A 15,483-nucleotide genomic window follows, 5' to 3' on the forward strand; every position below is an offset into this window, starting at 1 on the left:
ATATGTATATATTATTACATAATTTTCTTTTACTTGATTAGTTATCGCGGTGACTTTAACCTTATTACCATGTTTTCTCTGTACTTAAAGTTGTTTCTGGATTGTCATTTAGATTAATGTTTTTTAAAAAAATTTTTTTTTTTTTTTTTTTTTTTTTTTTTTTTTTTTTTTAATTTCTAAATGATAAAAAGTAGTCATTTTATGTTTACAAAAAACTGCTTTTCTTTTTTTTTCTCCTCCTTTTTCTTAATCGAAAATATACTAGTCTATAACTTTACTTACTATATATATATATAAGTAATAAAATAAAAGTCAAGTAAGATTTTAAAATGTATAATACACTTCAAGACAATCCTTTTGATTCCATCACTTTTGGAAAGAATTTATCATTGAGGGTAGATGGAGGAGTCAACGCAGTTTCAATCAATCCTTCTGGAAGGGATGTTGTTTTAGCCAGCAAGCAAGGTTTATATATCGTAGATCTAGATGATCCATTTCAACCACCAAGATTGTTGCATCATCTTACTTCGTGGCAGGTTTCTGATGTTCAATGGTCTCCACATAAATCAAAGCCATATTGGGTTGTTTCTACGTCGAATCAAAAGGCAATGGTTTGGAATTTAGCAAGAAGTTCGGCAGATGCTATTGAACATGTTTTACACGGTCACTCAAGGGCAATTACAGATATTAACTTTCACCCGGATCATCCTGAACTTTTAGCTACTTGTTCCATAGACACGTTTGTACTGGCTTGGGACATGCGAAGTCCTACCAGACCATATTATAAAACAGCTGATTGGAGGGCTGGTGCTTCTCAAGTGAAATGGAACTTCAAAAATTCAAATATATTAGCATCGTCTCACGCAGATTATGTGTGTATATGGGACTTGCGTAAAGGTTGCACTCCCTTAGTTAAATTACAAGGTCATACGAGTGGCGTTAATAATATCGACTTTAATAGGTTTAATGAAACACAAATAATGTCTAGCTCGAATGATTGCACTGTCAGATACTGGAATTACAGTAAAGATACTAAAAATCCCATAAAAACGGTCAACACAGAATTTCCTGTTTGGCGTGGACGTTATTTACCCTTTGGCCAAGGATCCTGTATAATACCCATGATTGGTGGCAATAATAGTGTGTATTTGATGAATAATGATTGTTTTAATAATGAAGAAAGTACCGTCAAGTTGCAACAAATATATTCATTTAAGGGTCACACAGATAGAGTGACAGACTTTTTATGGAGATCAAGGCATTCGCCTGATACATTTGTGGACGATAGGATGTTTCAATTAATAACATGGTCTAAAGATTCGGATTTGAGATTATGGTCTGTACCCGAATCTGTTTATGAAAAGGTATCATTCACCAGAAAGGAAAGACTGGATCATAAGTTGATAGATTTCCCTTATCAAACGTATAGAAAAGAGCCATTAAAAACCAGGGATAATGATAAAGATAACTGGTTTAAAACCCCCAGGGAATTATTTGTTACCAAGATAACAAAGAAAGATCAAAACAATAGGAATGCCGTAGATCATTTAACTTGGTTGAGCGGTGTCAGGATGAACCATGATCAAGGAGATGGCAATATTTTGAACAAAGAAAATTATGGTATCGCTTCTGGTTATACAAATTTAGGTGAAGAAGTGAGTACTGTGGGCCATAAGTTTTCTAAAATATCGTTTGAAAAGATTTCTGTATCAACCGGTGAATTAATTCTAACGTTAAATGGTCCATGGAATGAAAGCGCGCCAGATGAGATGGTGTTTTTGAGAATTGAAGTCAAGTTTCCTAAAAATTATCCAGCAAAGCTGCATTTTCCTAGATTTAAGATAGAAGAAAATAGAGAGATAAATGAATCTACAAGGGACGTTATGTATCAAAATTTGAAGAAAATAGCTTCAAAATATACAGACTGTGGTAAATATTGTTTAGAACCATGTTTGCGCTATTTAATGGGTGAAAAAATTGATTTAACTTCGGTGGAGCAAGTGGATGAAGGGCTATTAGATTTTGATGTTATACGGAAACTGGATTTGGATGAACAACTCTTAAATGACGATATTGATGTTTCTCAAGAGTTAAAGCAAAATACAAAGGATCTTTTTGAGGATCATGATAACATTAAATATAATGGTGAAGAAGACGACGACGACGACGACGACGATGATGATGATGATGATAACAATGACAATAACGAATATGAGCCGCCTGCTTTCTTCGATGGTGCAGATACTTTGGATAATTCTGGGTCAATGTTGAAAACAAAGGATGATTCATTTGACAGTACACCAATACCTAAAGGTTGTAGTGCTGTTTGGACGCCACAAGGTCAATTAGTTTGTTTCTTCATGAAATCCAATAAGGCTGAAAAAAGACATAAGGTGGAACATGATTTAATTAAGTTTAGTACTGGAGGGGTTCGTCGTTTTAAGAAGCCCAAAAGTAAAACAAGTCATAAGGAAAAGCCTATTAGTCCAAGACCAAAAACTTATATTGAAAGTTTAGAAAAAAGGAACGAAAATAGTAGAAATGATAATGCTGATAATGCTATCAGTACTGGTAATGATAGCACTAGTAACAGTGTTAATTCCAGTAATGAAGATGATAATGGTGATGGTGATAACACACCTATAACGGCATACAGTTCTAGCTATTCTGATTCGGAAAGTAGCGAAGATGACTGGGACGATGTTTTAAACAATGATATTAGCATTAGAACCAAACTGCAAGTTATTCCATTACGGGTTCCAGTGTTGGCATCCAATCATAGTGAATCGGGGAAAACTAACGAATCTCTAAAAATAAAGAACTTTGTCAAGATATACGATTTTTCACACTTAATACCGGATAAAGTGGAATTGGGGGCTGATTACAGACTAATGAGTGCTGATCCTGAAGTTTTATGTAAATACAATTCCACAGTAGCAGAAAATTATGGATATACTGATGTGGCCACTGCATGGAAACTTGTGTCAGATATTTTGGTGTCAAGTTCGCGTGATGTTTTTAATCATCATGATTGGGCCTTTGATAGTAGGGGTGGGAAACTATTCATTAAAAATTTAATGGAGTATTTTGAAAAAACTAAAAACATACAAATGCTAGCAATGTTATCGTGTGTACTAGTTACTCCTGGTTTGCCAAATTGTATGACCAAAGAATTAGATGATAGTTTTAACTCTGAAACAGATATGGTGGAAAGTATTGTATCATATGAAAAAGAATATTATTTTTATAGCAATATGAATAATCAAGCGTTGTCGCCGGGACAATATAAAAATTTTGGTGAAACACATTCAATAAAATCGGAGGATTATTTTAACTGTAGAAATATTAGTTTATTGCCACACCAAAACAATGTTACTATTAAAAATAATCCAGGTAATAACAATAATAATAATAATAATAATAACAATAATAATAATAATAATAATAACAATAATAACAATAATAACAATAATAATAATAACAATAATAATGGCTTTACTAATTTGGATTCTACGACAATATATTCAAAGCCAGTCGAAACTATGATTCCAGACCTTAAGGTGGAAGTGTTGGGTAACGAAATTTTTGACGATCATTCTAATTTTGGCGGGTACAATGATAGTGGAGAGAAATATCCTCTGTTATTAGATTCAAAAGATGAAGCCAAATATCGTAGTTATAGACACCAATATGCAGAATTACTATATTTTTGGGGCCTCCCTGTACATAGAGTTAAAATTTTAAAATTCAATATAAACCATAACACCGATTCCTCATATCTTCGTTCTATAGAGTCTAGTGAAAACGGTGATATCCATAAAGGTGTCATATCGCAATGGATTAAACCTTCAAATGGTGATAAGCAACATAAAATACCACATACTTGTGGTTATTGTATGCTTAATGTCAAAAGAAGACTATTTGTTTGTGGAAACTGTCAACATGTTATGCATGCAAAGTGCTCCGACAAGTGGTGGAAAACTGCACATGAATGTCCAACAGGTTGTGGATGTATGTGCTCGGAGTTATTTGATGTAGCATGATAGCTTTATAAAATATATATAAAAAAATTTTTTATAAACGACGTTTTTTTTTCTTTTTTTTTTTTTTTTTTTTTTTAACAAATCTCATTTCAGGATTCCATGTTTATGTAATTTTTTTGTAGGCTGTGTCTTACCGCTTTAAACTTTAGTTGAAAAAGAAAATTCAGAGCGTTTCCAACGAATTAAACCTAAAAGGATATTTAACTCTAACCAAACAATCGCAAGTGAAACTCGAAAGGAGGGGAAAAAGCAGGAAAAAAAAAGAAAGGAAAAAGAAGAGAAAAGAAAGGGGGGAAAAAAAAAAAATGGGAAAGGTTGCAGTTATTACAGGTACTAATAGCAATCTGGGACTTAATATTGCCTACAGATTTTTAGAAAAAGTTGATTTTCATGAAGATGTGACCCTTGTTGTTACATCACGGACTCTTCCCAGAGTTAGAGAATGTATCAATATGATTAATAGATATCATTCTCAATTAGAAAGATCTGGGATCTTACAATTTGATTATTTATTGGTTGATTTCACAGATATGGTTTCAGTTTTAAGTGCGTATTATGAATTAAATAAAAAATACCAAGAGATCAATTATTTTTTTGTTAATGCTGCGCAAGGTGTTTATGATGGTATTTCTTGGCTTGGTGCTTGTAAAGAGATTCTAAGCGACCCAATCGAGGGCGTTACAAATCCGCATTATAAAATCCAAAGAATTGGTGTTAAGACAGATGATGGTTTAGGAACTGTTTTTCAGGCAAATGTATTTGGTCCATATTATTTAATTCAAAAATTATTGCCACAATTGGAAAAGGGGAATGCCGTTATAGTGTGGATTTCCAGTCTTATGAGCGATCCTAAATATTTGGACTTAGAAGACATGCAATTGTTGAAAACAGATGCATCGTATGAAGGTTCAAAGCGGTTAGTTGATTTATTGCATTTAGCTACGTACGAAAATTTGAAAGCTAGAGGAATAAGACAATATTTGGTCCAACCAGGCATTTTCATTAGTAAATCTTTTTTCAAGTTTTTGAATGTATTTACTTATTTTGGTATGTTATTTATTTTCTATGTGGCAAGATGGCTGGGTTCTTCTTGGCATAATATATCGGGTTATCTTGCTGCTAATGCGCCGATATATGTTGCTTTAGCTGATGAGAGTTTATTAAAGAGACAGGATATAAAGTATGGCTCTGCTTCAACTAGAAACGGTAGGGAATATTTGAAAAATCAAGAAATTGATCCAACGGGAAAAGACCAAGTTTTGAAGTACTTTAAAAATATGGAAGATGAATGGGACCTTAAATTGAAAGATCAAATAAAAAACACTAGAATTGCTATGTAAACACATATACACACTTTTAATTTTACGTATACATATATATATGTATGTATTCTGATAAGAAAAAAAGTAAAATCGTACTAAATAAAAATGTGTGTATGCTTTCTCGATATAATCAACAAAATAACACAGACATATTACAATTTTTTTTTTTTTTTCATAAGAAGGAGCTAAAAAAAAAAAAAAAAAAAACTATAATATATATCTATCTATATATGGATGTGTATAAAAATACTAAATAAAAAGAACAAAAAATATAGAATAGATATAGCTAAAGTCGAAGTAGATCAATTTTCACTTGTGTAAAGACATCAAAGAAGCTACAAAGGTAATAATTAATCTTGAACGAACTTCGTTAATATCTTCAGGAACCAACCAAATTAAAGCGCCTAATTTTCTGGCAATAGAAATGGCTAGCTTAGCGTTAGCGTATTTCTCCTCATCAGTTGTTCCAGGGGTAACTAAATCATAGTCGACATAACCTGGTGCAATGCCATGTAAAACATCTAGTAAGAAGTGAGCATTAGACAAGGATGGATCCGAGAAACTTCTAATGGTTGAAGATTTGTTGCCTTTAACAACTTGAGCTTGAGCCCAAGCTAATAGTTCACCATCTGTAAGTTCCTTACCCTTAGCTAAATGCTTCATGGTTAAAACAATATTTCGGCGCATTAATTGCCAAACTAGGCCCAAAGTCAATAATTTGTTGCCGTCCACTATATCAGCACCTTCTATACCAACTAAACTGAAATGATTTTTCTTACCTAATTCAACAGCGTAATTTGTATTTTCCAAAGCTTTAAATCTTGAAACTGGAGAACCTGAAACTGGTTTTTTATTCACATGTTTAAAATCGACCACGCCTGGCATGACCTTTTCATAGGCCTGTAGTAAAACCAAGCCATCTTTCAAATCTTCAAACAAAGAAACAATTGGAGGATCAACATCTAACGAGTTTAACCACAAAGTGAAAACTCTGGCTTCTCTCTCACCTTCAGCGTCAAAATCTTCAATTTCTGGTTTTTCTTCTTCAGTAATTGGATCCAATCCCGGATGGGTGTTGAATAGATGGGCAACAAAAGCTAAATTCAATTTAGGATTACCGGAAACTAGTGATTTTGGTGTTAAATATTTTCTACAGTTTAACTTTTCAGCGTTTTGTAAAATTTCTTCAGCCCTCTGATGTAAATCTTGAGTTTGTAGTGGAGCTCTGGAACACAAGTCAGGGGCTAGCTGGTTCAATAAAACAGTATAGTTTTCACCATCAGAAACATCTTTAGAGAAATTGGAAACTCTTCTTGGCCAATTGGCCTGATTCAAGTGGTAGTTGAACCAACGCAATAAAATCTTTTCTGGTGGCAATCTCAAAAATTCTTCCAATGTTTCATCATCTTCTAATAAACGATACAATTCCGGGTGTAACTTAATATCGATTTTATTTAATAACCCTCTTCTAATGATTTGCCAAATCAACCCCAAAATCAAATGTTCCTTACCCTCAATAATATCTTCGGGGTGAACATTAACAACAACACATCCAATAGCCTTAGCCGAATTGATGACGATATTTGCATTTTCACCAGCCTTAAAATTATTTAATGGTTTGCCATTTTTAGGAATATTTAAAACTCTTGTATCGATAGTATCAGGAACCGAATCATTGATTAATTTGGATAAAACTAACCCATCTCTACATTCATCAAACAATTGGAAAGTATCCGTTGGAAAGGGTAGTCTATCAGCGATATCTTCATCGCCACTTAAGACACTATTAATATGTTTTGTGAATTCAGTTCTTTCTTCCTCATTAATTGTATGAGTAGTACCTGCAGTAGAACCGCCAACAACAATTCTTGCTTGAATACCTGTACCTTTAACTTGTAAGCTCCCTGTATCGGCGGTAGAAGTTATTATGTTTGATATGTTGTTGGAAGCAATACGTGAATTACCTGTAGGGACAGCAGCATATGCTGAAGCGCCACCACCCTGAGCCTGTTCCTTTATTCTAGCAACCAATTCAACATAATCATCTAGTTCGACGTGGCCTGAGGCATCAACATCAACTTGTTTTAAAGTCTGACGAGCCTGATCATAGGAAGCTTCACCTGAGTTAGCAATAGATTCCAAAGCGTCCTGTTTTTCAACCCATCCTTTATCGTCTGAATCGATTGATCTAAACTTTTCAATGGTAGAAAATAAATCTTCTTGGGTCAAAATAGGAAATTTTTTTTGTAATTTAACAATATTCATTAGCCTTTGTTGGTTTTTTTTTTTTTTAGATTGAATTCTTTGTAATCTAATAAAGTTTGATAAATTGGGAAAAACGAGTACGACAAGAAGGATTACTTTTTTTAACAGGGGAAACAACAGCAATTTTACTTGTGAAAGAAAGGAAAAAATATTAATTAAAAACAGAAAAAAACGGAAAAAAATAAAAAAGTTTGAGGGTTGTTTGAGGCTGGCTTTTTTTTTTTGTTTTTTTTTTGTTTTTTTTTTTTTTTAATTTTTTTTTTTTGAGGGGGGGGCGACAAAAGCGAGAATGCCATGACGAAATTGTAACGACGAAATTGTAACGACGAAATTGTAACGACGAAATTGTAACGACGAAATTGCTCGTCAATAGAAAGAAGAAAAAAAATATGCCTAAACTTTTATATTATACCAATGTTATAAAAGTCTACTGTACAACCTGTCACTCTCTTTCATACTTGTTCATTAATAACTCTATAAAAGTTGATAATTTTTTTTGTTATATACACATATACAATACCCGTTAAAAAATTATAGAATCTGTATACCAAATGCTCTGACACTGATCTCTAATATTAGCCACTATTTTGTCTAAATCAGCGACATTTTTGATATCTCGAATACCACTATTCTCTCCATTATCATCATTGTCGCGTTCAAATAAAACTGATTTACTGATAAACTTATTTTTCCTCAGCTTATTCAAAATTTCAGTTTCTCTAATATATATTTTGTACTGCTCTTGTAGCTCTATCTTACTTAGAATATTGGTTATTGAGCCAAATTCTCTGTTCAAAAACTTTGATTCAGAAGTTGAAGAATTAGGTAATATGCTGTGATAATTGTCATTCTTATTCATGGCTGGTTGAGAAGTAGGGGTAGATTCATTAAAATAAACCTGTAACTCATTCAAATACTTTGGCTTCAAATCATTTAAAAACGATAATAACCGGTAAACTTGTTTATTGCCTTTATTATAAGAATCACCATGAATATTCATAATTCTGTGAGACCCATAATCTCCTTTTTTATTAATTTTCAACCTGTTTATGGATTTTGAAGAAAATTTTCTAAATGTCAATTCGTTATCATCGGTGTTTTTGCTATTGCAATTAATAAAACTATTTTTTATTTTCTTTTCTGCACTATATTTTTCAAATTTTTTTGAAATATAATCTTGTAATTCCAAATTTGAGACACCTGATATTGATACTAAAATATTATCATCTCCATTATTAGCATTGACGTTACAAATGTCCTGTTCCTCAATATCATCATCTTTTTCTTTTTCTGTTTCTCCTTCCTCTTCTTCTTCGTCAACTTCTTCAACTTCTTTTTCTTCTTCTTTCTCTTCACGTGTATAGCTGTGTCTATTTTTTAAACTATTACTTCTATTTCTCGATGAGCTTGATTTTAAAGATAGTCCTATGTATTTGGAAATAGGAGTCGTAAAATCTTTTGCTTTCTCGAAAAGTCGCCTATTTAAAATACTATGGTCAATAATAGGTGTTTCACCTTGTAAACCATTAACTTCCGATCTTTCTCTCCTTCCAAAATATGATCTATCTTTATTTACTTGTAAAATATCATGGTCGCCACTAGATTCTGAGTTAGTTAGAGGTTCTACAGGATAATCGGTTTTGAAATCAATAGAATTCTGTCTTTTTTTCTGATCATTTAAATATTCTGTATAATCTTCATCACAACAAAAAATCTGTAAATCAGGTCTAAAATCTATGCTCTCCTTGTGTTTATTTTCATGAAAAATTCTACAATGCATGGCTCTTTCAATTTGTAAAAACTCTTCCTGTCTATTCATCGATAATGGTTTCAAATTGTACAAACAACGGTAGTCGTATACACCAGGATTAAACTCTAGTTGACTAGTATCATTTTGTTTTCGTTCTTCTTCATCGTCATTGATATCAATGGTAGTAGTAGTATCAGCATTATCTGTTAAATAACTTTCATTTTCTTCACACAACGGGACAGTTTTATTAGCTATTATTGGGTGGTTTAAATTTTTCTTGTTTTTTATGGATCTTTTTTTATTCATATTCTCTTGTGTGCTCGTAGTTTTCGTATCTGGTGCATAATCAAACAACTTATGGCCTTTAACATTGTTCAACTTATATTTTTGCTCTATGGCTTCAATAGATCTTACAGCCATTAAATTTGGTGAAATTAAAGGTGGATTGCTTGGCGTTTTATCCGGTAAAATATGATGTTTTGGTGTTTTCCAAGGTGTAAATGGTAAAACATGGTTGTTAATGTTACCATCGTTATTTAATTGTCCGTTGTTAGCATCTTCTTGTTGGACATTACCTATGCTGTTGGTGTCATTTTTGTCAATCATAGCAAATTATTTGTGTTTCTATTTATATTCTTATTTGGATGAGTATTTGTGTTTATATTTGTAATTTTTTTTGTTTTTTGTTTTTTTCTTTTTTCTTTTCTCTTTTGGGTTGGTAACATCATGTGTTTTTAAATTTTAATGATTTCAAGGATAACCACAAAATGCTTTTTTAAAGACAAAAAAAAAAAGAAAAAAAAAATTGTGTTCAAAAAAGCGCGAGAAATATTAAAAAATTCAAGCAGTTGTCAATGAAAGTAATCATTAATAGCCTTAAAGATAATTTACCAAACTTATAACAATCCGCTCAATGTCAACTTTTCCAAAAATGGAGATAAATCATCCCTGCGAATTTCCAAAATTGAACTCTCAAAATTATCTATTTTAACTTTCGCATTAATCTCAGTAGCAACCAATTGAAATGCCACACTGAAGTTATTCAATGTAGGTTCTGTTCGTTCTAACGCCAATCCGCGTGGATATTTAGGTGCCATACCTGCACATAAATAAGTGTCAGTAGTGGTATCTAAAGCAGCCAGTACCAGTGGTAGTAACGAACGATCGTCAGAGCCCTCTGCACAGCAATCTAATAGCCAGTTGCCCAGCCTCAATAAAGTTAACGGATTCCTATATGATTCCAAATCAGGTCCATCTTGTAAAACACACAAGCGATAAATACGTAAATTTTTGATCAATTTCTTCTCCAAAATAGTTACGCCAGTATTGAAAACAATTGCTTGTAAAAGCTTTGCACGATTTATCCCGTTTTGTAGCTTCATGTGATCTCTAGCATCCAGTGCGTCCCAACTTTCCCAAAAGTTGCTTATCCACTGTTTACTCCTTTTCTCTAACACTTCATCGATGGGAAGGTAGTCATTGTCTACAGTCTTGTCTCTATTAGCATTACTAGAGACATCACCACTACTATCACCAACTTCCAATAACGCATTTATACCTTCAACAAATTCAAAAGCACTTATAGAGCTCCTATACCCAGCAATTTTTATAAAAGCATCTCTTATTATATCTTGTAGTCCATAAATATCTAAATTATTTCTGAATATATTTCCCAATTCCTTTTTAATGTCATTATTCATATATAGCCAATGCTTTTGTGCTTCAATCAATGAGATACCCATTCTAGCAAACATCTTGTGTAGTTTCCTTTTGCCATTTTCATTCCAAAGCCCCAATTTAGCATTGACGTAATTAGAGTAGAAGAAGGAATTATACAAAGTGGAGTATCTTAGCAAATATAGATAGTAATCCTGTTCAATGTTTATTTTCACCGTATCCGGTGTTTTTGTCATCTCAGCTGAAGTGTTGGTAACAAGTCTTTTGGATTCATCTTCTAGTAGTGGAAATAGTTTATTATAGACCTGTGGATATGTGTTATCCAATGATGTGGCACCTATTATCGTTAGCCATAAATAATCCATATCTGTTTCACCTAATAAAGATACTAAGGAATAGATTTGTACTGACAAGGAATTAGATATGGTAGTACCTTGAGTATAATATTTTTGGATTGTTTTTTCTAATTGGTGTATTATCCCTTTCATTTTTTTCCTTTTTTTCGTTTTTCCAGAATCATTTTTATTGCTTCTTTTCCTAAGCTTTGGATCTGATTCATCCTCTCCTTGATCACCTTCATCTTTTTCGATACCTAAATCTTCAGTTTTAGAGTTTGAGTTTTCGTCGTTAGAACTAGAAATGGCTTCTTCATTATCATCTCCTTCTTCTCTTTCCGTTTCTTCTTCTTCATCATCCTCTTCTTCATCATCCTCTTCTTCTTCATCCTTTTCTTCTTCATCCTCTTCTTCTTCATCGTCCTCTTCTTCTAATAATTGCGATAATTTTTGGTATGCGCTTTTTTCATTTTGTAACTCATCGTCAATGGTATTGTCATCGAAACAAATAATGTTTTCTGATCCAAATATATTATCTAAATTCCACGGTCTATGTGTATCTAATATATATACCGATCTATTTATTGGATCATCATCGTCATCGTTACTCAAAAAAGATTCTAAATCAACCATTCCTCCGCAACCTACCAATATCACGTTTTTTATATCTTCATCCATTTTCATATAATGTTCACGTAGTTCGGTATAACCAAATACTGGAACAAGTTGTAGTTGGATTAATTGAGTTTTAAATAACCTAGTTAGCATTTTGGTGGCACATAATGCGTCTATGTTTAAACAGGAAACAAATATAACTAATTGGCATGATGAATGTGATGCAGAAGTTGATAAAATAGTTTCATATACACTTTTGAATGCTCTGATATTTACATACATTTTAGTTATTTGTTTATTTGGTTCTTTATGTTGTTGGTATATTTACAGGATTTGGTTTTCTTAGATGTCGATATCGGCTAATTATTATAAATAAATTTTAAAAAATAAAAAATAAAAAATAAAATTTCAACTTTTTACATGTCCGAAAGTAAAACGGATATACAAGATATTGGATATAAGCGAAAAATTATTTTTTTTTTTTTTTTTCCACTATTTTCCCTTTTAGAAAAACGTGTCCAAGTTTTTTTTTTTACTTTTTCTTTCACAAAAATAAAAAATTACCATTCTTAAATAAACATAAAAAGTTATATGAATAATACGTAAACACATAATCATACAGGAACAGTTATATTTTTTAAAAACAAAATGTTGAAATATTATCCAACTCTACTGATATTAGGTTTATTATCTTTATTGCCCTTCACCTCTGCGTTCTTCGAAGAATTCTTCCAACAAGGATTTTTTCAGCATCAACAAAACCATCAACAAAAACAACAAGTTTCACATGAAGAGTCAGTTTTGAATAATAATGAATGTTCCAAATACCTATGTCCAGAAACTAAAGCATGTGTGGATAAACCAATTGATTGTCCTTGTCCATATCCAGCAAGTCAATTGAAATGTATTTTACCCGATAACAAAAATTACGTATGTATATCAAAGCCTGCTGTCGATGATCCCAAATTGATGGAATTGTATGATGATCTTGAAAAGGGACCTAAGCAACATAATGAAGGTGTAAGAGATTGTGGTTGGGTTATAGACGCCTCAAAGGGATTGGTGTAATATTTTTGTAGCTTTTTTTTTTTTTTTTTTTTTTTTTTTTTTTTTTGAAGAAAAAAGAAAAGGCAATAAAATATGTAAACAATCATTATGTAGTTATTTCTTTGTTTTAGTACAAATAGCAATCGTTATAATCATATAACATATTATAAAATGTGTCATTCTTTTCACCTTCTTTATTAATATGTTACCTAATCTCTGTTTTTGCCAGGCATCCATCTTTTATATACAACTTCTGAAATCTTTATACAACTTTCAAAGACTTGTTTGTAATATTTTTTTTCCCACAATTTTAAAATATGGTCTTCATCTTTAGTAAATTCAACATAACATAACACTACTGTTTTGCTTGCACCTCCAACAACCCTGGATATGGTAGAATAATAATTAAAGTTATTTTTTTGATCAAAGGAGCTTGATATAATAATTCCAAACTCTGCATGAGAAAATGGGGGGCCTCTCTTGTAAAGTAAATAATTACAACCAAACTTTATCCCATCTCTTACACACCATCCGTGTGATCTATAAAAATGGTATACCGAATATTCTTTAATAAACGTTAATGTATCAATACATGGTTGTATGGCATGTACAAAACTATTTACATTCATGTCCAGAACAGGCACAGCAAAAATTAAAAAAAATGCTTCAACAGGCATCAATATCAACTCTTCACAATCTATAAGGACATTAAAATTATTAACCTTATTCTCATCATTAACAAACTGCAATTCTTTGTTTCTCATTGTTCGTAAAAATTCACGTTCGTTAACTAGCAATTGTTCGGAATCAACTATACCTTGTTTTCTTAACTCCAATTGTTTGACTTCAAATTTTTCCCTTTCCTGCTTAAATTTCATTCTCTGTTGTCTCCTAACTTTTGTTACATCCTCCAAAGTTGTTGTTGTCAAATTATTGTTTTTAGTCGTCCTGCTATTATTTCTTTTAAACCATGTAGGCTGACTTCTTGATAAACTACCCTTTCCAAAAAAGCCGTTATACCATAAATACTCCATATGTTTTTTATTTACAACGGATATTTGAACAAATTTGTCATTTTCTTCATTTTTCTTTTTTATTATAAATGTTATTTGCGGCGAGTTATGTAACACATTGTCATAATAAACATGTTTGATATAATGAAATATCCAGTATAGCCAGGAAATTGGATTGTGGGGATATAACACAGGTAGTTGGGTAGGATGGATTGGTAAAGGGTACTTATATAAGTGTAAGTTGGCAATATGTTTCTTAGCCATGGTATATGTGTTTGCTGTTTTGAAGTGCTAATAATTTTTGTTTTTCTAAACTTTAACGTTAAACATCTGTATATATATATATATATTTATATTTATTTATTTGGCAAGGTATTTTTATTACAATAAGACGGCCTAATTTATGGGGGGAAAAGAAAGTAATCACTTTTTTTGGTCCAACATCTGAGGAATATTAATATTAGTACTTCGATGTTGATATTATGGTAATCGTTGTTCAAAGATGTATGTGATGAATATTTAAAGGGGAAAAAAAAAGAGAAAAAGAAAAAAGAAAAAAAAAAATAATAAAAGCCTATTTATGAATTCAAGAGCACATATATAATTATAAATAATTGTCAGATACCGTTGTAGTCTATATGAAAATGTTATGATAATCTTCATAAAATAATATAAAACGACCAAATGAATGAAGAACAAAGTATCAGAAAAGAGATACCTGTTCTTCAAAAATGATCATATAAAATATTCGAGTAGTAAAAACACGTTTTCATCATTAAAAAAAATAAAAATAAAAATAAAAATAAAAATAAAAATAGATTAGTTTCGTTGACTATTCATGGAAATGGTCATCCTTGACCATTAAAGAATAATAGTAACAAAGATTAGCTTCTTTTTTTTTTTTTTTTTAATTATTGAGACATCCCAAGCCCAATGCGCATCTTCACAGTAGTAACAACCACTTAGAAGGGCATTTGTAATTACAGTTAGGTTTTCCAAATTTGTAGAAAGCAAACCTATATTATAGATATTCATATAAGAAATAGCAACATTGTATGTAAAGATAAGATCTACTAAAGGATAAAAAAAGAAGTCTCTGTAAAATTTTCTCCATTTAACCTCATTTTTTTTTTTTTAAATTTAGTAATTAAAAGTTTAAAATAGTCAACAACAACAACAACAAAAAACGATTACCATATTAGGAAGTTAAATACAGTCATGCCATTTTAGGGCTTTTTTTAAAAAAAAAAAAAAAAAAAAAAAAAAAAGAATTAGTCCAGAAACCTTTTAGTCCAATTGTCCAATGAAAGCCACGGAATAAAAAGAAAGGGAAATTACGCACGAAAACCGTTTCTTGGTTTTATTAAAAGTAAAACAAATCTACTTTAAGCTTGTTAATTGCTAAATAAAATACTA

At 31.5% G+C, this 15,483-nt stretch overlaps 6 protein-coding genes across 6 annotated transcripts; 2 read left to right on the forward strand and 4 right to left on the reverse strand.

Annotated features, from left to right (window-relative positions):
• Positions 1–329: 329 nt before the first annotated feature.
• Positions 330–5,383, forward strand: SCDLUD_001724 (uncharacterized protein; the record flags this gene model as incomplete). The annotated part of the gene is made up of 2 exons (XM_046080536.1): positions 330–4,011; positions 4,269–5,383. The coding sequence occupies 2 exons, from the start codon at positions 330–332 to the stop codon at positions 5,381–5,383; spliced, it is 4,797 nt and encodes a 1,598-aa protein (XP_045935872.1).
• Positions 5,384–5,674: 291 nt separating this feature from the next.
• Positions 5,675–7,630, reverse strand: SAC6 (fimbrin; the record flags this gene model as incomplete). The annotated part of the gene is made up of 1 exon (XM_046080537.1): positions 5,675–7,630. One exon carries the CDS (start codon positions 7,628–7,630, stop codon positions 5,675–5,677), a length of 1,956 nt encoding a protein of 651 aa, XP_045935873.1.
• Positions 7,631–8,153: 523 nt separating this feature from the next.
• On the reverse strand, positions 8,154–9,986 carry APC9 (anaphase promoting complex subunit 9; the record flags this gene model as incomplete). The annotated part of the gene is made up of 1 exon (XM_046080538.1): positions 8,154–9,986. The coding sequence occupies one exon, from the start codon at positions 9,984–9,986 to the stop codon at positions 8,154–8,156; it is 1,833 nt and encodes a 610-aa protein (XP_045935874.1).
• A 290-nt stretch (positions 9,987–10,276) lies between these two features.
• CDC45 (DNA replication initiation factor CDC45) lies at positions 10,277–12,289 on the reverse strand (the record flags this gene model as incomplete). Its single annotated transcript, XM_046080539.1, has 1 exon — positions 10,277–12,289. One exon carries the CDS (start codon positions 12,287–12,289, stop codon positions 10,277–10,279), a length of 2,013 nt encoding a protein of 670 aa, XP_045935875.1.
• Positions 12,290–12,655: 366 nt separating this feature from the next.
• On the forward strand, positions 12,656–13,075 carry LCL2 (Lcl2p; the record flags this gene model as incomplete). The annotated part of the gene is made up of 1 exon (XM_046080540.1): positions 12,656–13,075. One exon carries the CDS (start codon positions 12,656–12,658, stop codon positions 13,073–13,075), a length of 420 nt encoding a protein of 139 aa, XP_045935876.1.
• Positions 13,076–13,263: 188 nt separating this feature from the next.
• SEN2 (tRNA splicing endonuclease subunit SEN2) lies at positions 13,264–14,331 on the reverse strand (the record flags this gene model as incomplete). Its single annotated transcript, XM_046080541.1, has 1 exon — positions 13,264–14,331. The coding sequence occupies one exon, from the start codon at positions 14,329–14,331 to the stop codon at positions 13,264–13,266; it is 1,068 nt and encodes a 355-aa protein (XP_045935877.1).
• Positions 14,332–15,483: the final 1,152 nt, after the last annotated feature.

The sequence above is a fragment of the Saccharomycodes ludwigii genome, chromosome II (genome assembly GCF_020623625.1).
Source record: "Saccharomycodes ludwigii strain NBRC 1722 chromosome II, whole genome shotgun sequence".
NCBI lineage: Eukaryota > Fungi > Ascomycota > Saccharomycetes > Saccharomycodales > Saccharomycodaceae > Saccharomycodes > Saccharomycodes ludwigii.